Genomic DNA, 22,975 nt, shown 5'->3' with positions numbered 1-22,975 from the left:
GATTCCCTAAATTAAGAAGCATGTATCAAGTACTTCTTTATAAAGTACTTCTATGACTCATAAGTAGTTCTAATATTTTTGCTAAATACAATAAGAAACATTTATAGTTAACGTGTCAACAAGCTATTTATCCAGAAGCACTCTTAAATTAGAAATAGAAGGCTGGTTGTAGATATTGACGACTTTATAGTATTAAAGTAAATTGGGTAAAGTACAAAAAACTACCTCAATTATTGGGGTCACGACAGTTTCATACCTCATATTTTAAAATTGACAATGTCATACTGCATCTTACGAATTTGTGACAATGTCATACCTTCATCAATTTTTCTGTTAGTTTTTCTGTTAAATGCTGACGTGGCAAGAGACGGTGACCACTTTCTATTAAAAAATTAATAAAATATTATTAAAAACTAAAAAAAATATTTAATATTTTTCAAATATTAAAATAATAAATAAAAGTAAAATTAAAAAAAAAGGGTAAAGTACAAAAAACTACCTCAACTATTGGGGTCATGACAGTTTCATACCTCATCTTTTAAAATTGACAATGTCATACCGCATCTTACGAATTTGTGACAATGTCATACCTCCGTTAATTTTTCTGTTAAGTGCTGACATGGCTTGATTCGGGACATACTTTCTATTAAAAAATTATTAAAAACTAAAAAACAATTATTTAATATTTTTTAAATATTAAAATAATAATAAAAAGTAGAGAAAAAAAAAAAACCATCAGTTTGTCCCTCCCCTCCCCCTCCCCCTCCCCTCCCCCCTCCTCTCTCTTCTCCCCATCTTCATTTTCTTCCCCCCACTAGCAAACCCAAAAAAATAAAAAAAATTTGAAAACCCAACAACCCCCTTGCGGAAAAACAAGAAGGAGAAGGAGGAGGAGGAGGAGGAAGAACAAGAAGAAGAAGAGGAAAAAAAGGAGGAAGGAAAAAAAAAAAATCCCCCTTGTCGGCGCGGAAGAAGAAGAAGGGAGAAGGAGAAGGAGGAGGAAGAAGAAGAGGAAGAAAAGGAGGAGGAAGAAGAAGAAGAGGAAGAAAAAATAAAAAAAAATTTGAAAACCCATCAACACCCCCCCTGCGGAGGAGGAAGAAGAAGAGGAAGAAAAGGAGGAGGAGGAAGAAGAAGAGGAAGAAAAAATAAAACAAAAATTTGAAAACCCATCAACACCCCCCCATGCGGAAGAGGAAGAAGAAGAAGGAGAAGGAGAAGGAGAAGGAGGAAGAAGAAGAAGAAGAAGAGGAAAAAAAGAAGGAAGGAATTTTTTTTTTTTTTTTTTTTTTTAACCGTCAACTCCCCTGCGGAAGAAGGAGGAAGAAGAAGAAGAGGAAAAAAAGAAGGAAAAAAAAAAAAATTTGAAAACCCATCAAACCCCAAATCCACCACTTTTATCCATTATCCACATCATCTTCTACACCCATCCTCCACCTTCTCTGCGCACCCATCTTCCCACAGACGGGATCTGGGTTTTTTTTTTTTTTTTTTTTTTTTTTTTTTTTTTTTGTTTTTTTTTTCTGGGTTGCAGAAGGGAGAAGAGTGTGGGTGTGAGGAAATTGAGTGTGGGTGTGGGGGGAAGACAAATTGGATTTTTTATTTTTTTTATTGGGATTTGCAGGTGGGGGAAGAAGATGAAGATGGGGAGAGGGGAGAGGAGGGAGGAGGGGGGAGGGGAGGGACGAAATGAGGGTTTTTTTTTCTGCTTTTTATTATTATTTTAATATTTAAAAAATATTAAATAATTGTTTTTTAGTTTTTAATAGAAAGTAGGTCCCAAATCAAGTCATGTCAGCACTTAACAGAAAAACTAACAGAAAAATTGACAGAGGTATGACATTGTCACAAATTTGTAAGATGCGGTATGACATTGTCAATTTTAAAAGATGAGGTATGAAACTGTTGTGACCCCAATAGTTGAGGTAGTTTTTTGTACATTACCCTTTTTTTTTTAAATTTTACTTTTGTTTATTATTTTAATATTTTTTAAATATTAAATATTTTTTTTAGTTTTTAATAATATTTTATTAATTTTTTAATAGAAAGTGGTCTCTGTCTCTTGTCACGTCATCATTTAACAGAAAAACTAACAGAAAAATTGACGGAGGTATGATATTGTCACAAATTCGTAAAATGCGGTATGACATTGTCAATTTTAAAAGATGAGGTATGAAACTGTCGTGACACCAATAGTTGAGGTAGTTTTTTGTACTTTATCCAAGTAAAATTTTTATATTTTATATGTTATGTTGGTGGACAAATGAAAAGAACACTTATTTAACCAACTCCAACGTTGATTTGAAGGTGAACTAATTCGAACAGCAAATCAATGGAAAATGTGAAAAATAAAATATATTTGATTATGTGTTTTGAACTTTGGATCGTGAAATGAACAAATAGTTAAAACGACAAAGAACTGAAAGAAGATTGAAACGAATATCTTACATATTCCAAGGGGGGGAAGGTGGACTGCAGCCTGTATCGATGTTGTCAAACTTCACTGATCCTAGTTGAATATTCTCCTGTGCTCTTCAACAGGTTTTTGTTTCCCAATAAATTATATGTAAGATTTTTTATAATATTTTAAAATACAGAATATTTTTAATGTTTTAACTGTTAAATTTTTTATTAAACATATAAAAATTACTATTTAAAATTGGTTAAAAAGTTCGAAATATCTGATACTTCGGAACACCAAATAATGTATGATACAGGGCAATGGGAGAAAGGAGAAGAAAATGGAGACAAGGAGAAGGGTGTGAAAAAATGAAAAGTAAAATGGTTTTGGATTTGCTTTTTTTTTTTTTTTTTCTCTTTTTTTTTGGGGGACAAGAAAATGGTTTTGGATGGAGTGACGTGCATGGGAGAGTTTAATTAATAAATTAATGAAACGTAAAAACATTTTGGAGTGGGGTTGTTACAACTAGCTTTGTTTTCTAATCTTTAGCTTTTTTGGTTTTACTTGTTCGATTAGATGCCAAGTAAACATTGGATTAGAAATAAAGAGGAGACTACACTTGGAGGCATAAGATTTGAACTCCTCTTTCACTTACGCTCACCCTAATTAATCATGGCATTTGGAATGAATATGCGATTCTTCTTCCATATATGTAGTGCACTTGTAGATGACATGAACTTTCACATGAGTATGCAAAACCTAAAAATGGAAAAGGGCACCGCGTTCTCAAGGTTAAGTCACAGGCGCTTGAATCTTAAAATCTCATATTTCATCTTCAAGTTTTTCACTCAAACACACCCTACCAATGATCATTAGGCCTTTATGTGTTATCTATACCATATATTAAGAGAACACACTTTGTCAACCTTTTTGCCAGCTTTTTTCAATTTTGCCTCTCACTTTTGAATACACAATTTTGAGATGAGGAGGGCAAAATAGTAATTTTGTATCTTTTGACAAAATGACAATCATATCCCCTTTTTTCTTATTTTGCCCTCACTTTTGATACATAATATTTACATAAAGAGGGTAAAATAGTAATTTTGTATCAAAATATTTACATAAGATAAAAATATGCACTTATTAAGAGAAATTATCTCACCATCATTTTTTTTATACAGGTAAGTGAAATCATGATTTTTTTTTTTATAGTTTGAATGAACTGAAGCGGTTGCGCTTGAAGAGAACATGGGACGAGGTGGGCGGTTGTTCACATACAAAGTGTGTGCTCTTTGCTATATTTATATAAAAGTACATTCTCTCCGGCGTCGCAATAAAACTATCTTTATGTTAACATTTTCAACACAACTCAATAATAGGGAGAGGTATTGTATTCCATGAGATTGCTTGTTGCTATTCTTATTCCTTTGTTTATTAACGTGCAAGTGTTGAGTGTATGGGTCAATCTTTATATATTAGATCAACAACTTTACACAACCATGGAATATATTTGAGCACAAAATCCAGCTGTGCACGTCTTGACTTTAAGGAGCAAAATCATCCATAATCCATTCCCTAATCCAGAAATTATCTTAGACACAACTTGTAATATCGCATCTAATGCCAAATGGAATGTAACATCACCATTCTGATTTGGAAAAAGATAATCGATGGGATTTTAATTAGTTCGTCCAGCAATGCATAGATTCCATTAGACATGCATGATTAATTTAGGTACGTGTGGACCCTAAGTTCGTAGTTAGAGGCTAAAGTGTGTGCATGTCACGTTCTTAAGCAGTTGGGTTGCACTCTACCACGAAAACAGTCTCATTCATCCTATATGATTCTGAGCCAAGCATATCTAGCTTCAAGGATATGCATGGTCACATTCACTACCATTTGGCGTGAGCTTTAAGGGACCGCGACAACTTCAGGACGAAGGGTGACCTCTCCCTTGCTTGTATGGGTCTACCTTATCACCGACGTATGTGAGAGACTGTCAATTGTTGAGTGACAAAGATTTTATAGTAATTCTCACAAGTTTGCGAGAAATTGACTATAATTGTTCGATGTTGGTTCTGTAAGTAAGTCGAACATTGTTAAAGAAGCTTTAATAAAAAGGGTTTAAATTTTTCTTCGGTACTTCGTACTTGGAAGGTATTTTTTTTTCTTTATTTTTCTGTAATTAAAGTGTATATTTTTGAACTGATAGTTCATGCTACGAGGACTTCTCTTTTTTTTTTTTTTTTTTTTAATTAGTTAGTTCAACATTTAAATTTTGTAGAGTCATTAGAACAACCAATTTGCTTTTTCTGCTCCACGATCTCCCGAAACAAGAACCTAACACATGATTTATTGATAGTAAGCGGATTAAATAAATGGACCATAGACTCCCATTGCCCTTCAAAAAGGTAAACTTCTTTAATATTTCTGTAAATCGTATTTGTGATATCACTCATCCAGCCCGCGTGGCTAAAAGCCGTACTTTAATATGATATGATCCCGAGCCATCATGCGGGGATCTACTAACCAATGCAACCAGTAGGGGTTTTGTAGAAGGGATAATTTGATATAGATCCAATTTTGTGAGCCATTAGTACAATTAGTCCACTGCATTGAAATAGGTCCAATAATTGATATTCCACGTAAGCTTATTTATAATTTGTACCATATTTATCCCTTAGACTTATAAATTGTAGTAAATATTCAAAATTTCTTAATTATATGATTATTTGTGGTTTAACTTATCCCTTAATTGTAGGATTAGTTATAGCAATAAAATCTCAACCCCCGGTCCGTTTCATCCCTCCTTTTTTTTTCCTTCATCTAAACAATTCTCTTTGTTAGATCATGGAATCAATCATCCTCTTTCTTCTCTCATCTTTCATGGGTGATAGTTTGTGTTCCTCCCTCCAAATTCCTTCATGACAATTTCAATTTTTATATAGCTTTCACAATTTTTTTTTACATATTCGTTTAGCAATACAGTATCAATTGCAAGCAATAATACAGTATCATGCATTATATTTGCTCTATTATATTTTTGTGCGTATCATAAAGGTAAACTGAAACTTAGTATTTGTTCCTTTTTTTTTTGTTTAGTACTTGTTCCTTTAATGGAGGTATATTATATCATATTTCTATTCTAATGTTTGCCATGGAGGTTCAGCATTTTTCTTCCTATACAATAGGTAGTTTATTTTTATTTTGTTGGTAGATTATATCTATTTTGTAGGTATAAAGCATTTTTCTTCCTATACAATAGGTAGTTTATTTTTGTTTTGTAGGTAGATTACATCTGTTTTGTTGGTATAAAGTATTTTTCTTCCTATACAATAGGTAGTTACTAAATTATATCGGTTTTGTAGGTAAACATCATTAGGTGGTTACTAGATAATATTTTAGTTAGTATTTAAATATTCAAAATTAAAAACTGAATAAATGATACAAAAATTAAAGAATTTAAATATTTTTATCTAAAAGGGCAAAATTAGTATAAAAATATGTAATTGGATAACTGGACTTAGTTAAAAAACTACCTTTATTTTTGGACCTAGATCGAAAAACCCCTTTGTAGAATGATAGGTTACTATCTTCCTTCAGTCTTTCGTTTGTCTTCCGATACGTTGAAGCACCTTTTCTACCTTGGGTGATACCAATCCGCCCTAGAGACGAGACTAATCTACTCCAAAAGAGTGCCCCATTAAAACCGAGAATTGCAGAAATGAAGAAAATAAATAGAAAATGAAAGAAGACCGCATAAATGGTTCAAGGAAAACGTGCCCCTAAGTTCACCTTCATGTTTGTTGAGATATTTTCAGTGATAAATGTTGAATAAATCCAAGTGGCTAGTAGGACTTGGGAATGAATTGACAGAGAAACTTGAGAAGTCCCCCTAATCTAATAAATAGGCCTCATAATGATCTTTTGCACGGTCCATACAAATTTGAAAATTTCTGGGTTCTAAAGACTAATGGACCACCTGTGGAGGCTTCATCAAACATTATCTTATCCACTACCTGAAAGGCCTTGCTTGAATATGGAGTGACCTAATTTAGCCTAGGTATCCATCAAAGCATTTCGACCCTTAAAAAGCTTCTCGGATAACAGGTATTCAATTCCTCCTAAGTGAATAGTAATTACCTTTAGTGAACAATAACTGCTCAAGTGCATATCCATCCGTAAACTGAATTGCTCAGATAATTCGTATTAAAATATTATTAAATGTTTTTATAAAATAATAAAAGATAATTTTATTTTTAATTTCGGATGATAATAAAAGATTGGTTGAAAGTATTTGAAAATATTGAGATGTGGTGTAAGGTGGAGGAACATGGTTAGGTATTTATATAAAAAAATTCTTTGTATTTTTAATTAAATTTTATGATTTTTTAATTGTAACTGACGTCAACCTTGCGTCACGACCTAAGAACTAGGCTAGTCGATTTTAGTTTGAGTGAGCAACTAGGCTCCCCTAGAGCCCACTAGATTGGGATGGGGTGGAGGAGTTTTGGGGGGAGGGAGGGATTTAATCAAAACAAATATAGATTCTGACTTTAAGATAGCAAGTTTAAACTAAATGAAATATTAAAATGTCCATGACTACTTTGAAATCACCTTTGACATGTGAACTCCGTCACAAACGGCCTATTTGCAAGTTTTAATTCATATTTGAAAAAAAGAGAGTTTGTAATTCATAAACAAATAATAACACTGAATAATGCTAGACAGACTAATTTTTTAGACCAATTTTTCAAACTACATTTTTAAATTATGTAATGTGTCACGTATAGAAAAAACACATGTTCATGAATACTTAAGTAGTAATCCAATCATAAAAAACTATATCATATATTATTTCAAAATTTAATTTAAGTAAAGGTTTCCTAACATTACCAATTGGGCCTTACCCATCGCCGAGAAATCTGCGTTGTTGTGGGGCCTTGGGTGGAAGTGGGATGTGAGCAGGTCTTGCGCCCTCACAATACGACAGACAAATCGTGTCGTATGCATCCTTGCCTGAAAAAACTAGTCTCGTCAAAACGACTTAGGGTAGAGTCGTCTGATTCCTGCAATTTCGATTCCACTGAAACACGAACTCCCTCTGCGCTCTCTGTCTCCGCAGGACACGACCTTTTTCCCACCAAATCCCATCTCAAAGTCTCCGAATTTCGAACGCGAACATGCACGGAGAAGGTCAGCAGCTTCCCTCATACCCAATTTACCCGAGGAAAATCACCGCATGATTTGATAATCTGACCGCGAAACTAATTGTTTCTGTGTGCTTTTGGGTTGCAGACGGGGACCGTCTAAAGGAGAGGATGAAAAGCGACTGCAGGAAGATCATGGAGAGCATCAACGCAATGTGTTTCGAGAACCTGAACGACGAGCAGGTGCACTCGCTGGTGCTGATGCGGGAAATCGCGCGCGGAGTTTTGACCAATCGGGTCGAGAAGGTAACCTCCAGTGACGTCAAAAAGGCCTTGTCTTCGAGCATTGAGAAGATGGTGAGTGATCGGTTTTGTGTTTACTTTTCTGGGTTTTGTTTTATTTTTCTGGGTTTATGTAGTTTTCTCGTTTGATTGATTGTTTTGGGTGTGGCGTGGGTGTGCGGTGGGTTGTAGGTGGATTCTTGTAGGGAGGTGGCAAGCATTTTGGGTGGGATTTCATGTGATGGGTTGGGTACGGAAGATGTCAAAAAGGTGACAAGGATGAAGGAGATTGCAATGGGGATTGTGAGCAAACGACCCAGAGTTGTAACCATGCTGGGTTGTGAGCCTGGTGAACTGGTATGTATATGTCTGTGAGCTACCCTGTTGGTTTTTTTAAAGTTTGTGATTTGTTAGTCTACTTTGTTGTTTTTGACTTGGTTCTTGATCGTGTGGTTGGCTTACTTGATGATTGTTACGCAGGGTGATGGAGCTGAAGATTTTGATATAAGTGAAAAGAATGTGTGGAGTGGAGGGATAGAAAGCGAGTTTAGAAATGAGGATGGGACCCCAAGTGAGTTGGGGAAAGCCCGGTTTATGGGGTAACACACACGTCCAATGGGAATTCCCAGTTGGGAGGACTAGAGTCTGAGAGGACGATTGGTGAAGATATGTATGCAGCAGTGGAAGCAGTTTCCAAAGATGAAGACGGTTGGACAGCGATGGGAGGAAGTGTTGCGGATGCGATGATGAATACTGGCCATGAGGAGCACTTTGGCAGGGTTGAAGGGTTGATGTTCGAAGATGATTGCCTCGTGGTGGTAGCTGATGAGTTTGGGAGTGAAGATTGTCAAGTTGGGGTGCAGAATTCTTTGTCACAGTCAACCCTTCAGCACCCATGTTTGTGGCCTTCAGATGACGGGATAAACTTAGAGTGGGTTTGCGGCATGATGTCTGCTCTTGAGCAGTCACCAGAGAATTTTCAATCAGTGTTGTCAGTTTCTTTGGTGGATAAATTGATTGATACTGCTTCAAGTATCCTTTGCAAGGAGCCAAACTGTGTGGAAGTTGATTGTCATAAAGAGGATTCAAGAGTTGTTGTAGTTGGTGACATTCATGGACAGTTTCGTGATTTACTCCATCTCTTTGAACATGCTGGGTTTCCTCTGACAACCAATTTTATGTTTTCAATGGAAATTATGTTAATAGAGGAGCATCGGGCTTAGATGTGTTTATGGTCTTGTTGGCTTGGAAGGTAACATGAAGATAGTGGTAATTGTATTAACTGATTCTTTTTTCAATCTTTGACCTGTTGGTGTATTTTTATCTGTGAATTGATCCGGTAAGGAAATTTCATAACAATTATTATAACCTTTTATATTGTATATGTTCATGCACCAGCTCCACCGGCCAAGCTGCATGCTAACGCTTTCCATTTATTTTGATGTTTTTGATTATGTGGCCTAAGCAAGTTGAATTGTGATGTTCATTTGGATTTTGAAGCATCTTGGTACGCTTTGGGGATTTTCAAATGATTTTTAATTATTTTTGTTTTGTTTTGTTTTATTATTTTTAGGTCTTGATGCCTTCTAGAGTATATCTACTTCGTGGGAACCAGGAGTCGAAATATTGCACATCTATTTGGGGTTTTGAGGCAGAGGTTAAGGCTAAACTCGGTGATCAAGGTGAATATGTCTATAATAAATGTCTTGACTGCTTTAAAGAGCTCCCTTTGGCTTCGATCATAGCCAATTGTGTATATACCACCCATGGAGGTCTTTTTCGGAGCATGTGTACTACCCCTTCGAGAAGATCCAAAAGAAAGAGGGAAGAAAAGCTGGAACTAGGTTGTTTAGAAGATTTATCTAAAGTTGAAAGATCTCTTATAGATGCTCCAGATGAAGGACCAAATATATTACTGACTGATGTGCTATGGTCTGATCCATCAAAGGAAGATGGTTTAGTTGAAAAAACATTTCGAGAACGGGGTCTTTGGTGGGGTCCTGATTGTACAGAGGCTTTTCTAAAACAATCCAAGTTAAAGGTAATATTTATAAACATAGCCCTTTACTCGAGTTGACATATTTAGAATAAACTTGTCTGTCTGTAATTGGTGTTTCTCGTACTGGATGTCACAATTGAGACTTAGAATCTTAATTACAGACTGGAGAACCAATTTTTGTTACAAAATGACACCCTCTAACATTGAGACAGAATTTAATGGCATATCAAAGCTTTCCCTCGGTTTGGGAAAATATCACTTGTTCCTTTCATCATTCTAAGATTTTTTATTTTGCCTTTGTTGCTATAGTTGATCATTCGATCACATGAAGGCCCAGATGTAAGGGCAGATCAAGATGAATTAGGTGACATGCTAAGTGGGTACAGTTTGGATCATGCTGGAGACTCGGGGAAACTGTACACACTGTTTAGTGCTGCAAATTATTCACAGGTTAGGGTTCCTCGGTCTATCTTATTTTATTTTCACACCTTCATTCCAACATCAACATCAACTTTCAATTATGTTTTAGTTTCCTGATTAAATCTAATTTCTTTTTTATTTCTCTGGAAAGTAACTTAGCAATAATTTTTCATTTTCTAGTAAACTGATGGAGTAGTAGACCTAAGTCATTGGTTTGTCTAAAATGCAGTTCGATAAGAAGAGGTATAACAATGAAGGGGTCTATGCTCTTTTGGAGCCTCCTAATTTTCAATCTCCTTCCTTCCACTCATTCATGGCTGCAGGGAGGCCAAAGGTACAGACCAGACTATTCTTAACATATTATTCCTGGATAGTTTTCTATTTTTGTGAGGGAGAAAAGGAAAAGTTATGGAAAAGAGATTAATATTAGAGAACAATAGGACAACATATGATTTTATTAGAGAATTATGAGGCTTGACGTGGCCCCTTTGCAACTTTGGACCACTTTTCTTGCTGAGAACATGTGCAATACGCATAAATTTGAGTGATGACCAAGAAAAGTTTGCAAAAGCCAAAAAGTCCTAGAATTTTGTGTACTTATACATGAATATAACTAATTATATTTAATTTACTTGATGCAATTTGTTAACAGGTAGATGCTTATGTTGATAATGGTGACAAAGATTTAGTCGTTGTTGGTGAACCAGACTTGGCATCAGTGGTAAGTTAGTTCTTCATTTCATTTTCCATTCTTTTCCTCATTAACAATTTTGATCAATGCATGTTCATGGACTTCAAACATGCTATGTTCCGGTGCTTGAGTGGGATGTTGATATCAAGATGGAATATTCCTTTTCTCAAGATCAAGTCTAACCAATTGACTCTCTGTTGTATATTGTATCTGCAGTCTGCAACTGGTGCCACCTCTTTGTCTCAAACATCTGTTCCCCCTGGTAGTAGCTCTGAGGTTAACTTTGAGGCGTTGGGCATTTCTAATCCCCCTTCTTGCAGTGTTATGGTGCCAGATGATGCAGGTGGCACCCAACTTGTCCAAGTTCCAAAGGCTCCTGTGGTGGAAGGATTGCCCCTGCCTTCTGACTTACAGGTGCTAGATCTTTCAGGTTGCAATTCTTTCTTTAGTAATATCTTATCAAAAATTCTTTCTTTATTAGTAGAGGTCTAAACTTATGGTTTTCGTGCAGGAGCCGCACAAAGCTGCTTATAAGTATTTCTTGGAGCTAATTGCTGGTCTGAAGCATATGATTTCAACAAGGGTGAGTAGGCTTCATATATGTTCCTTGGTCCTTCGTTCTCATAAAAATAATATGTTGTGTCAACTGTCAAGCAGGAAGTTCAGAGTGGGACGAATGAGCCAACCCTGCAAAAGAGAGCTTGGCATCAAATAGAGACGCCACAAGAGGTCAACTTGAAACCTGAGGAGTAGACACAACATGTTATGAATTACTAGAGAGAACAGCCGGCTTTGATGATGTCTAGGTGGCTGGGAGAATAGCTGGTATTCATCTGATTTCTTTTCGAAAGAGAAATGCATAGGTGCAAGATGCAGATTCACAAGTATGATTGATTGGCAACTTGGCAACACTTCTGAAATGAGGTTCCCTGGACAGGTCCTGGCTATCCATCACAATTACTAGACACCCATTACGTTGCTGAACTCAAGCAACCCAAGCTGGTTCACGATACCATCTCTTAATAGCCGAATGGACCACGGCAGGAAGAAGTTGCTTAATCAAGAAGCTACTGCAGGTTGTGAAAGGTGGGTACATTTGGAGTTTTGCCTTTTACTGATCCAAGCAGTGAGCCAGCCAGCAACCACTAGTGTTCTACGGTATGCAAGCAGTTGCTCTGATATCGCCCTTTATGAAGAGCTGGAAAGATAGAGTAAGAACTCGTGGAATTTCGTGCTATTGGGACAACGCCTATTGAAGTCTCCTGCAACAACGAACTTGTTTTGAAGAGCGACTACAAATCTAAGACGATTTGGTTTGTCATGGAGGATGTTGAAACACAATTGACCGGTTCGCTTGATGACTTTGAAACGTCAAAAAATTTATCTTGTAGTGTTAGAGATTAGTCATTGCTCTTAAGTCCATTTTCCTCCTTGGTTGTAAATGATACAGTGGACCGCCTGCCCTCTATGCACAATTGTACAAACAATGCGTACTCACGGCGTTTCAAAGCCGTATAAACTCGTGTTTTACGACGCATCCTACTGCAGTTCCTTTCGCTAGTGTCTTGATTCATCTCATTGTGAACAGTTGTACCTCATGGCCAGATCCAACGTCGAGATTTTCTGTTCTGTTCTTTCAAACATTTAGCACTACCATTTCAAACATGCAACATGATAACCATCTATTCAATCGAAATTTTAACAATCGCAATTTGTAAATGGAGCAATCATCGAAACCTAGGATTGGCGGTTCTGTTAATAAAAATAAGTTGTCCATCTTACACCAAAAAGCACTTCTTTGCAGCTAAATGCATTAGCCACGGTGATACTGGAAGTGCATATCTCATCAGGATACCTCTAAGCTACTGCACCATGAGACTGCATTTCACGAAACAAAACCCTTCAGCATGCTCAGAAATCCTCGGTAACTAGCTGGATCGCTTACTTCACCCGTCCTTGCTAACTGGATCATCCTCCCTCTCTCTTACGTTTCACGGCATTCTTAGCCCTGCCATTTTTAGAATTCCCAACGACATCTGTCAAGCACACATGCACCGTCTTCTTGATTTCATCAAGTAACTCCCCATCTTGGGGGTTCATCTGGTCTCTTGGCAATGTATCAGCTATGCTTGCAATATCTCTCATAGAAGCAGCCTGTAAGACGGAGAAAAGTGAAAACATAGCTCAGAATGATTTTAATGATTATTAAACATCATCGACTTGTAGGAAAAAGAAACATAAACTTACTATTCTCTGAAACTCAGATTCTAAAGATTCAGGTCTCCCCACATATTTGCGGGTAATTCTCTCGTACCAATCCATGTACGTGTTTTCATCAACACCATCGTTACCTTCCAAAATATGGACTCGACGCTCTAACCATTCCTTGATCTCTGAGCGCATTTTTCCTTTGCCCCCCAACTCTACATCCGTGGACAAGTCTACCCCCTGATCAACTGCAGGAATCTTCCTCTCCCATTTCTGGACATCCTCTGGTATATGTTGAAGCATGCCAAACTGCCTGAGGCAGCGATCAGGGAGGTGTCTTTCTGCCTTGCCAAAGCATATCAGGATCGTTTTTGAAGTCCGTAAAATCAGATTGTTTTTTATATCTTCCGGTATAATTGCGTGATCCAAATCTTTGTATGGAAACCACTTAACCTGAATATCAACACCATACCAGTTGTTCTCGTCATCATCCAAGAAAAAGAATATCATATAAACTGAGAAACGTGTAGTTGGACTTACATCAAAAGGTTGAAGCAAATCCAAGGCCTTGCGGTAGGCAACTATGTTGGTTTTCGATCTTGATCCAGTTGATCTCCCTTTCCACCTAAGAGCAAATGGAAAAAAGCCATCGCTCGACTCTTCATTGAACTTCGGTTGGCCAACATTCAGGTGATAGTAACTCCAGCACTACAAAAATAATAACGAACAAAAGTCAATCCTTTATCAGAAAGCCACTGAGGCAGGGAGAGATGTCACGAAACCGAAAAGAAAAAGGAAGCTCAATGTTACCTGCAGTAGCGTCAAAGAGCCACTAATCGTGCCTTGAGATTTAAGGGAGGCATTACCAAGAGCTCTATAGAGGAATGCCAATGCTGCTGCACCCCATGCATATTTTCCAGCTTCTTCAAACTTTTCAAACAGCGGAAGAAATGTAACAGAGACTTTATTTCCAGTGGTTGTGGAAAATATTGTACAACCAACAATATATAGGAGGTAAGCACGAGTGTGGCGCTCAATCTCTTCAATCGGTGCATCTTCAGGACATCTAGAAAAACACTCTCTCAACCAATTTAACTTCATCATTCCCCCATTCAGGTCCTTTGGTGATTTCCCAAGCAAGTCTTCACATACCGAGTTGGGTGTCTTCACCGGTACACCAATAACAGGTTTTCCATCGATTGGTAGCCCAAGTATAAGCGCAACATCCTCAAGCGTTATAGTCATTTCTCCAACAGGCAAATGAAATGTATTTGTTTCTCTCCTCCACCTCTCAACAAGTGCCGATATTAGTGAATTGTCAAGAACAATTGTCGGTATTGATCTGAAGTGTTTAAAACCGGCCTTCTCAACCAACTCAACTTGTTGAGGTATGAGTCTCCATTGCTCAAGCATCGAAGTGTGTTCGTGACATCTAAGCACGCCACGCTCCTATAAATTCCAATCGAGTTATCAGCACTCATAACAATTCGTAATACAGAGGGAAACCAGAATTGTAAAAAGGATTAATGCGAAAAGTTCATGTCTAACCTGTCCATCCCAAATCGCTGAAGAGATATGATTTTCTTGATCATAAAGTACAGACTTATCAACTGGTCCAGGATCTATGTGTGACTCCATTAAACTTACAGTAACATGAATTATCCTAAATTCATGACAATATTAAATTTTGCCTCATAAATTATGCCAATATATACATATATAATAAAAAAAATTCTGTGATGAATGCATACAATATAATTGAAATTATAAGGGTATTTAAATTGAAACCCTTTTTTTGGAATGTAAAAATAATCAATGAATACACCGAATGTGATAAAATTCTAAACTCTTTGGAAAAACAAAATGGAAAAATGAACATCTAAACCACAATTAACAGCTGCCCAGATTATTATGAACTTCAATTTCTAATTTGTTTCGCATATTTTCTCAGGAAACAAACAGAAACCCAAGAAAATTAGAGACGTAAATGGAAGCAGCAAAACAGATTAATCACAAATTAGTTGTGTACCGAAGCTAGGGTTTGCTGAAACGATCAGAAATCATGGAGCACTTGGACGAAGACGACGAGAACCAGAAAACGACGAGGATAGCGGTGTCGTCTAAGTCGTGAAAACTTCACTGGAGATGGCGTCGTACGCTGCCGAAGACCATCCAACGGCGAAGATTGCGGAGTCGTGTGGTTGCGTTATAATAAACGACAATTATCATTTCCGTTTCGTCTTATTAACGTCGACGTACGGATATAAGAAAGCAGAAGAAAAGCCCAAATACCAATCTTTGCAATTTGCAAATTGCAAATTGTAATGTGGATGGATTGACTTGTACCAAGTTGATATGCCATCTCACCCTAATTCTTTTTTTTTTTTTTTTTTGAAAATTTATATGAGTTCAATTTATGTCCCAGTTTTGGGACTAGTTCAATTTTAATTATTTGTTAATTAAATCCAATGACAGTGTCCTTTTTTTTCATTCTAGTGTTACTCTCGATCTTAAAAAGATAATTTCTCCTTAATTTTAACTCATCAACTATGCCCACGTTGTTTTGCCGTTTTCATTTTTTGTACTTGGACTGTACATAGCTACCTATTATATAAACTAATGTTACGTGAGTATAGTTACATAAACTACCTGTGATCATACAAAAAAAAAAAAAAAACAGTTGCAGTTTGAACTTGAATTACAGGCGGTTTGCAAAAACTTCAACCTGAATCGGAGCATAACATAATTCTCATATCTCAAAATTCATAAAAATTGACCCCAAACAGGTACGTAATGTAAAAATTCCACCCAAATAGATATTTATGCATGGCTCCCAAGTACATAATTTCTTTTTACCCATGCATAAACATGTTATTAATATTTAAGAATAATTCAATCATCAACATTCACATCATTTGCATTACAAAATTTAATTTAGAAATTGAGACTAAATTACTCAATAATTAGGTTTTTTTTTTTTTTTTTTTTTGGATCAAGACTTAATAATTAGCTTTAATGATACCCACGAGATTCAATCCCAAAAAAAAAAAAAAAAACTTTAATACCCACGTGCATAGCACGTGTAGACGAACTACTAGACAAAGCCGAATCGAAGTTGGAAGTAGGAAGTTTGGTTGTCCATGGCCATGGAAATCGTAGTCGGAGACCGTACATCAGTTATACTAGAGAGAAGGGTCAGAAGGCTGTGTTTGGACGAGGAAATGCGTATACCACCGACGACCGAACGGTGTCTCGCCGTCACGTCTCTTTCGTTTCTGAGAATAACCAGACAAAGCCCTGCGTTTCGTTTGAGGTTCTGGGAAAGAATCCCATATGGATCCGGAGCAAAAAAGATGGAGAAGTTAGGGTTTTCAGGAGGTCGGAGAAGGGTGAGGTGGCGGCCGGTGATTGGTTCTGTGTGTCTGGGAAGAAACCCGTTTGGTTTAGAGTGGGAAAGGTTGGGGTAGATGAGAGAGAGAATAGGGTTTTGGAGAGTGAGCTTGAGTTGGCTGAGGGTTCGGGAAGTGGGTCTGAATTGGAGAGTCTCGATGTTTCCGGCATTGACCCTGTTAAAGGTTTGGCTTTCTGTTGCTTCAATCTTGTTTGTTTGCTGAGAAAATTGATGAATTGAAGGGAAAAAAAATGATGTCTTGAATGTTTAGGGTGGTTTTTACTTGCTAGTTATCCTTAATTTTTGTTGTGAGAGCGATTATATGACTGAATTTACTGTTGTTTGCTGAGAAATTAGAGGAAAATGAAATTTGAATCTTCTGAATTGGTATTGTTTTGAGAATGCTTGGTGTAAAATACACAAGTTGTAGAAATTATGAAAAGGGTTGTGGTTGGTGTTTTGGGTTTGATTAGCTGCAAGGCACAGAACGGTAATGAAAAATTTGAGGTCACAAAGTTCTGCAGAATTTGATGCTACTTATACTTCCTAGGCCATTGAATGTTTCAGAGATTACTGTGGTGGGTTTGGAATTTAAGAATACAAGAATTGCTATGCCAACAGAAAGCATGAACTCAAGGTTGCCAATCTGTTGTACAAAGGTTATTGATGTTAGCACGAAAAGGTCGCAATTCTTTAATACATTACATGCTGCAGACCAGATTGCGTACATTCGTCTAACTTTATTTGCTTCATAGAAGCGAAGGCAGAGATTTGCGCAGTATATATGATAGTGCACATTTCTTGTCGTTTTTTCTTCTCTATGCATATGGTAGGCCGAAATGCCAATTATGCTTTGCTATGATAATGTCACACTGTTTTGTGATTGCAGAGTTTGGTTTTGTTGTAATGGGGCACGAGTTTGATCACTATCCAAAGAAAATGATCCGTGATGTAAAGAAGTGGAACTGGTTCCTCGAGGAACCTGGAAAAGAAGGTGACGATGATGATGGATTTGAGAGGACGGAGAGGAGGGGTGCGCGGAGAAAGAGGGGAAAAGACAAAGAAAATGAGGATGACGAGTGGACAGGGGAGAGTGAAGCTGATGAAGAGGCTGTTGCAAAACTAAGAAAGGTAAATACACCAAAATATTCTACAAGATCAAAGGCGTGTAGCAAACCTCAGAAGGATGCAAAGAGGGGTAAATGTTCTGCGCACAAGAAGACTCCTGGCGCGGATGAAGAGGGAATGGAAAATGAAGATGATGAAACGCTCGGAGGCTTCATTGTTGTTGAGGAGGACATGGAAGAAGACGAGCTAGAGGAAACAGAAGACGAGGAGGAATTTGTCGAAGATGATGATGAAGAAGAGTAGAGGATTGACACAAGCAAGTTTTGAATGTGAGTAAGATGGGTAGTTGGTTTTACAGTTTCCAAATGTAGCATAGGTACCAAGATTTACGGAATGTTTTGTCTATCTTTTCCTCATATTGGCTGGAGTTAATGTTCCTTTTATGGTTGAATTTTGCAAATTTAAAATGAAACCCAGTTTTTTTTATTTTTTATACAAACGATATTATTTACATTAAAGGGGAGGAGGTTAGGTTAAGCCTCAAGATGGGCTAGCAATAATGTGGTTCAAATTTACCTTTGGCAAGAATCAACCTAAGACCTCTTACTTACAAGTGAAGAGAAACACCATTAGACTGTAGTACTAAGTGGAAGCTCGTCACTCAATCTGAGGGCGCGACATCATCATCCCAGTTTTAGATAAAGAAAGTGAACCTTGGTGAGCGTCATGTGGCAAAATATGAAACCAATGGAAAACCCTTAAAATAATTTCCAAAATGATTCTGGTTTCTTAAAGTAACCATATGACAATTTAACCACTTAAAACTTTTTTCTTCATGATGTTATCACTTAAAGTAAATTTTTGTGACAATCATTTATTGTCAAAAGCGTTTAGAAATTTCGTTGCAAAAAGCCACATATGTCTTGTGATAACTATTTTGTAACATATTGCCACCTAAATTTCTTTAGTATGACATATTACAACTTAACTTCATTGCGCCACACTACCTTTCCAATCACATTGAACAATGGGGGAAAAATTTTGGAAATTTTGTATATTTTTTAGGTCACTACAGAACATGAGAATGATATGAGTTTGTACCGTAGAACATAATATGTAGAGGTGGGTTTAAAATATCGAAAATCGAAAAAAACCAAACCAAACTGAACTGAACACAGCCTAATGATATGATTTTTTACTACAAATGGGCTAAGTTATTAGAAAGAAGCATTGAGCTCAAGTCGAATCTCATAAATTGTTCGGTTGTGGTTGCTTTCCACAATAATTTTAGTTTAAAGTTAAACTGAACCAAACCACACTGCTTAATCATAACTAGTTTGGTTGCAATTTGAGGGACACAACGTATCCAAAATATCACAATGACCACCCCCAAAATATTAATTACTTGAGAAAAGATCTTTTTGATAGTTTAGTTGAGATAAAGAAAAAAAAAAGGCCTGTCAACAATGTTGTCAGTAAAATGTATTAGGTTTGATTTTCGTTAAAAACAAATTTGATCTGTGCTAGTTTTTGTTAAAATAAAAAAATCTGCCAACGACGTCGTAGCAGGAGGTACTGAACCTTTTATGTTGCGAGGTGCGCCGCCCACATTGTGTCGCCAAGGCTTTCAATACAAGTACGTGAAAGTGTAAAATTGAAATTTAAAATTGACGCCCGGCCTCTTCCACGGCGCCGTTTTTCGCGCTAGGGTTCTCTGCAACCACAAAAATCCAATTCCAAGTTCCACCACTCGCGCTCTCACAAACCCTAGCTATTAAGGTAATTAACTGAAAGCCCTAATTTTAGGGTTTCATCAACTATTTCTCTCAGAATTTGAGCTTCCACAATGGCGTAATTGCAAGCTAAGCTAGGGTTTAGTCGCCCTCAAACTGATTCCTTTGCAGGTCAAATTGGCGGAGAAGAAATTAGGGCCTCAGACCCAATGGAAGATTACCCGAACGCAGTCGTTTCGACGACGACCAAATCGCGTACAATGGAAACGAAGAATTTGAGCAACCGCCAGAGCAGGAATTTGAAGAATTTGAGCAGCAGCGGGAGCAACAATCGAACCATAACTTAGATAATGAAGGCAATGAGTTTAGGGATTCGTTCAGTCATCGTGATTCAGCTGCGGGGTTAGTTAGGTTTTGAGCTTTCAAGTTAAAGATTTGATCTTTCTCAGAAATTTTGACTTTTGTGGATATGATTGAGATTAGAATAAGATAGTAACATTTGGGTTTGTTTTGTTATGTGGTAGAAAACTATTTGTAGGAGGCGTTTCTTGGGAGACTACTGAAGGTATTTTGGTTAAGCTTTCAATTTTAGTGGTGCATTGAATTTACTTGAAATTTGAAAAGAACATAGTTTTACATCTTGGGTCATGTTGAGGTCATGGATTGTACATTTTTCTTGTAATCCGATTGGTGATCAGGCCATTTTTTGTGTAAGCTTTTGCTATTGAAAGTGAAATTGAATTTTTGTGTTTGAGATATCGAAGAATTTGGAACCCTCACATGGTTGGGCAATGTTGCGTAACTTTACATCTTATATTTTAGATGTCGGCGCTCTTCTGTGCATAATTTCTACTAGATTAGTTGTTTTTCTTTATTGAGTATGGCTGGCTGGTGTAATTCTGTATGCACCGTTAGAAATTAAGGTGGTGGTTGGGTAAAACTATCCATGCTATGAGTCCTGTTGGGACTTTGGACAGCTTACTTCAGTGGCTAAATGTTGGGGTTGTGATGGAGGAGGAAGGAATTTTGGGTTTGATTTTTAGGGGGTGGTGGAAAGACTGGGCGCCCAAGCAAGAAGGATTTGAACTTCCCAAAACTTCATTGCTGGAGTTTTCTGAAATTTCTCCTGGATGAGAACTATGAAATAGTTTTCGTTTCATAAGTTTCTATTAAATGCTATTGGGAAGTGTCATTGTCTGCTATAATTTCCATTAGTATGTGTTTGTTACTTACTCACGTACGTCTGGCTTTTTGCTAAGTACATCATAGAACATGTTGCACGTCAGGTAAATGATAAGACTATTTTACTAATTTTATGGTCCTGATGCCATTTCGACGTCCTTGTTAAACATCTCTTTCTTTTATCAATAGTATCAGTTCCCCATGTATCCTCACCATTACTAGATAAAGGGGAGACATAGTTGTTCCTTCATGACTAGTTTAACTCAGCGTTTGATGATTTTCCTTTCAGAGAACTTTTCTAATTACTTCAGCAAGTATGGAGAAATAGTTGATTCTGTTATAATGATCGACAAACATACTGGGAAGCCAAGGGGATTTGGTTTTGTGACATTTTCTGATCCAATGGTTATTGATTCAGTATTGGAAGTAGAACATGTCATAGATGGCAGAGTGGTAAATATCTAGTGCCTAATAGTATAATGCCATCGTTTTCCCGAAAATTGAAATGGATTGTTGGATAGTTTTGTCTAACTCAGCTCCTCGATTGGTGAAAAAATATTCTTGTACCAGGTAGAGGTGAAGAGGACAGTCCCCAGGGAGGATATAGGGTTTAAGGGGGCATCGAAAAGAAAGAAGATTTTTGTTGGTGGAATACCAACGTCTTTGACTGATGGTATAGTCGAGACTACTATATATGTTTATTATGATTGTAATGAAATTGTTTTTTGTTTTCATTTTTGACATTATGGTAAACATTGCAGATGAGTTGGGGGAATATTTCTCTGCATATGGCACCATTGTTGAGCACCAGATTATGCTAGATCATAAAACCGGGAGGTCTAGAGGATTTGGGTTTGTCACTTTTGAGAATGAAGATGCTCTTGACAAGATATTTTCTGATGGAAAAGTACATGAACTTGGAGGCAAACAGGTACAACTGAAAAAAAATGATTTGTTTATTTTTTCATGTACGGATTTCGGATGAGATTTTCTGATCTCTTCACCTTAATGTTCAATGTAGGTAGAGATTAAGAAGGCTGAACCTAAAAGGGGTGGTGGCGATTTCAGTGGCAGCTCTGCCAGGTCATATGGTAGCTTAAGTGGTGCTGCAGCTGGTTATGGTGCATATAATTCTGGAAGTCGGCACAACGGAAAAATGGGCAGGGGATATGGTGGGGGTGGGTATGGCCCTTATGGTGCCTACAACAATTACGGTGGAAATTATGCTGGAGGCTATGCAGGTTTCTATGGGGGCTATGGTGGAAATTATGGTGGATATGGATATGGATTTGGGTACGGTGGGCCCATGTATGGCAATGCTGGATATCCAGCCAGTGGTTATGGCATGCCTGCTGGTTATGGTGGCAATACTGCCTATGCAGGTAGTAAAGGGTATGGAAGTGGTGCTGCTGGTCGTGGTGGCCGTGGTGGTAGTAGGGGCGGTGGCAGTTATGGTTCTAGTGGAGGATATGATAGGAGTGATGGAAATGATAGGAGTGGTGGTTCTTCAACTGGAAGATATCATCCATATCAAAAGTGAGGAATTTTAACGAACTTCACACTTTTGTAATCCGCGTCCACCGACTATTGGAACCTCAACACAATTGGCTGTAACTGTGAAAAAGTCACGTATTTCAGTATTTGTTAAAACTGTCGTACCTACGAGAATGATTCATTTGGAAGAGGAAGCAAATGACAACTTAGGCAGCATTAACGGGTCTCCGGTAGGAGGTTTTATAAATGGTTGCACACTCTGTAAAGAAAATTAGTGTGCAGATGAAGTTTTTGCGAGTCAAATAGAAATGCTAGAGTTTATTTACGTCTGACTGTTTAATTCCAGGGTTGATTTTGATTGAAATGTCTTACCAGTTTGTAGTTTTAAAGGATCTTTGTACAATAGAAATATATGGTGTTGGTCTGTGTTATGTGTGGTTTCCCTTTTCTTGAGCCTAGGGTTGGGAGAATGTTAGTGTACACAAGAACTAACATGTTCAAGATTTAGGCTCTCTCTTGAAAAAGTCACATTTAGTTTTCAACCTTTTATTTTATTTGGCTAGTCATGTGATTAGTTTTTTTGTTTTTGTCAAACGAAAGATTTGTTAGATTAGGTGTTAGATTAGTCACCAATGAAATTTGAACCCACGTCGTCATGTAATGGTTTATATCCTTTACACTACTATGGCAAAGGGTCACTTGTCATGTGATCAGCTTTGTATGACATAACTTTTATGAGGTGCCAATAACAGTTTTTCGATTTTTATTATCTCTTAATTGTAAGTTTGTGTCTGCTATCCAGCCTAAAGAATAAGAAATTGACCAACTAGTCTTTTTTTGCTCAATGATAGTTGTCATCATTTTCCCAGAGATCTTGTTTTTGAACGATTACTTTGATTCAAGGACGATATATATTTGCTATGAGTTTGATATCAGGTGTGCTATGACTCATTGTG

The 22,975-nt window shown here is 37.2% G+C and overlaps 4 protein-coding genes and 1 pseudogene across 4 annotated transcripts; 4 read left to right on the top strand and 1 right to left on the bottom strand.

Moving 5' to 3' along the window:
• The first annotated feature begins 7,438 nt into the window (after nt 1-7,438).
• LOC125478683 lies at nt 7,439-8,748 on the top strand. The gene is made up of 4 exons (XM_048587086.1): nt 7,439-7,597; nt 7,700-7,908; nt 8,026-8,190; nt 8,314-8,748. Exons 1-4 carry the CDS (start codon nt 7,585-7,587, stop codon nt 8,434-8,436), a joined length of 510 nt encoding a protein of 169 aa, XP_048443043.1. The 5' UTR covers nt 7,439-7,584; the 3' UTR covers nt 8,437-8,748.
• Nucleotides 8,749-8,777: 29 nt separating this feature from the next.
• On the top strand, nt 8,778-12,480 carry LOC125478682 (annotated as a pseudogene).
• A 182-nt stretch (nt 12,481-12,662) lies between these two features.
• On the bottom strand, nt 12,663-15,469 carry LOC125478681 (protein MAIN-LIKE 2-like). Its single transcript, XM_048587085.1, has 6 exons — nt 15,181-15,469; nt 14,700-14,814; nt 13,962-14,600; nt 13,692-13,859; nt 13,191-13,604; nt 12,663-13,097 (listed from the first exon to the last, which is right to left on the bottom strand). The coding sequence occupies exons 2-6, from the start codon at nt 14,787-14,789 to the stop codon at nt 12,912-12,914; spliced, it is 1,497 nt and encodes a 498-aa protein (XP_048443042.1). The 5' UTR covers nt 14,790-14,814; nt 15,181-15,469; the 3' UTR covers nt 12,663-12,911.
• On the top strand, nt 15,297-18,061 carry LOC125478721 (transcription initiation factor TFIID subunit 7). Its single transcript, XM_048587193.1, has 3 exons — nt 15,297-15,351; nt 16,238-16,726; nt 17,432-18,061. Exons 1-3 carry the CDS (start codon nt 15,297-15,299, stop codon nt 17,911-17,913), a joined length of 1,026 nt encoding a protein of 341 aa, XP_048443150.1. The 3' UTR covers nt 17,914-18,061.
• Nucleotides 18,062-19,456: 1,395 nt separating this feature from the next.
• On the top strand, nt 19,457-22,450 carry LOC103953365 (heterogeneous nuclear ribonucleoprotein A0). Its single transcript, XM_048587192.1, has 7 exons — nt 19,457-19,461; nt 19,548-19,745; nt 19,868-19,908; nt 20,815-20,978; nt 21,096-21,198; nt 21,287-21,456; nt 21,547-22,450. The coding sequence occupies exons 1-7, from the start codon at nt 19,457-19,459 to the stop codon at nt 22,063-22,065; spliced, it is 1,200 nt and encodes a 399-aa protein (XP_048443149.1). The 3' UTR covers nt 22,066-22,450.
• The last annotated feature ends 525 nt before the right edge of the window (nt 22,451-22,975 follow it).

Source organism: the organism of the source record quoted next, unplaced genomic scaffold, assembly GCF_019419815.1.
Source record: "Pyrus x bretschneideri cultivar Hongxiangsu unplaced genomic scaffold, Pyrus_bretschneideri_v1 Contig26, whole genome shotgun sequence".
Lineage (NCBI taxonomy): Eukaryota > Viridiplantae > Streptophyta > Magnoliopsida > Rosales > Rosaceae > Pyrus > Pyrus x bretschneideri.
Note: the sequence above shows the minus strand (reverse complement) of the source record. Positions and strands in the feature narration are given on the sequence as shown.

Excerpts from the sequence above, each read along its gene's own strand:
- LOC125478683 (XM_048587086.1), top strand. Across the intron at positions 7,909-8,025 it reads CTTCGAGCATTGAGAAGATG|GTGGATTCTTGTAGGGAGGT; the intron begins GTGAGTGATCGG and ends GGTGGGTTGTAG. Across the intron at positions 8,191-8,313 it reads GTTGTGAGCCTGGTGAACTG|GGTGATGGAGCTGAAGATTT; the intron begins GTATGTATATGT and ends ATTGTTACGCAG.
- LOC125478681 (XM_048587085.1), bottom strand. The coding sequence starts at position 14,789 with ATGGAGTCACACATAGATCCTGGACCAGTTGATAAGTCTGTACTTTAT. Across the intron at positions 13,605-13,691 it reads ATTTGCTTCAACCTTTTGAT|GTTAAGTGGTTTCCATACAA; the intron begins GTAAGTCCAACT and ends GTTGATATTCAG. Across the intron at positions 13,098-13,190 it reads AATCTGAGTTTCAGAGAATA|GCTGCTTCTATGAGAGATAT; the intron begins GTAAGTTTATGT and ends TCCGTCTTACAG.
- LOC125478721 (XM_048587193.1), top strand. The coding sequence starts at position 15,297 with ATGGCGTCGTACGCTGCCGAAGACCATCCAACGGCGAAGATTGCGGAG. Across the intron at positions 15,352-16,237 it reads GAAGATTGCGGAGTCGTGTG|ACGAACTACTAGACAAAGCC; the intron begins GTTGCGTTATAA and ends TAGCACGTGTAG. Across the intron at positions 16,727-17,431 it reads CGGCATTGACCCTGTTAAAG|AGTTTGGTTTTGTTGTAATG; the intron begins GTTTGGCTTTCT and ends TTGTGATTGCAG.
- LOC103953365 (XM_048587192.1), top strand. Across the intron at positions 19,746-19,867 it reads CATCGTGATTCAGCTGCGGG|AAAACTATTTGTAGGAGGCG; the intron begins GTTAGTTAGGTT and ends GTTATGTGGTAG. Across the intron at positions 19,909-20,814 it reads TTCTTGGGAGACTACTGAAG|AGAACTTTTCTAATTACTTC; the intron begins GTATTTTGGTTA and ends TTTTCCTTTCAG.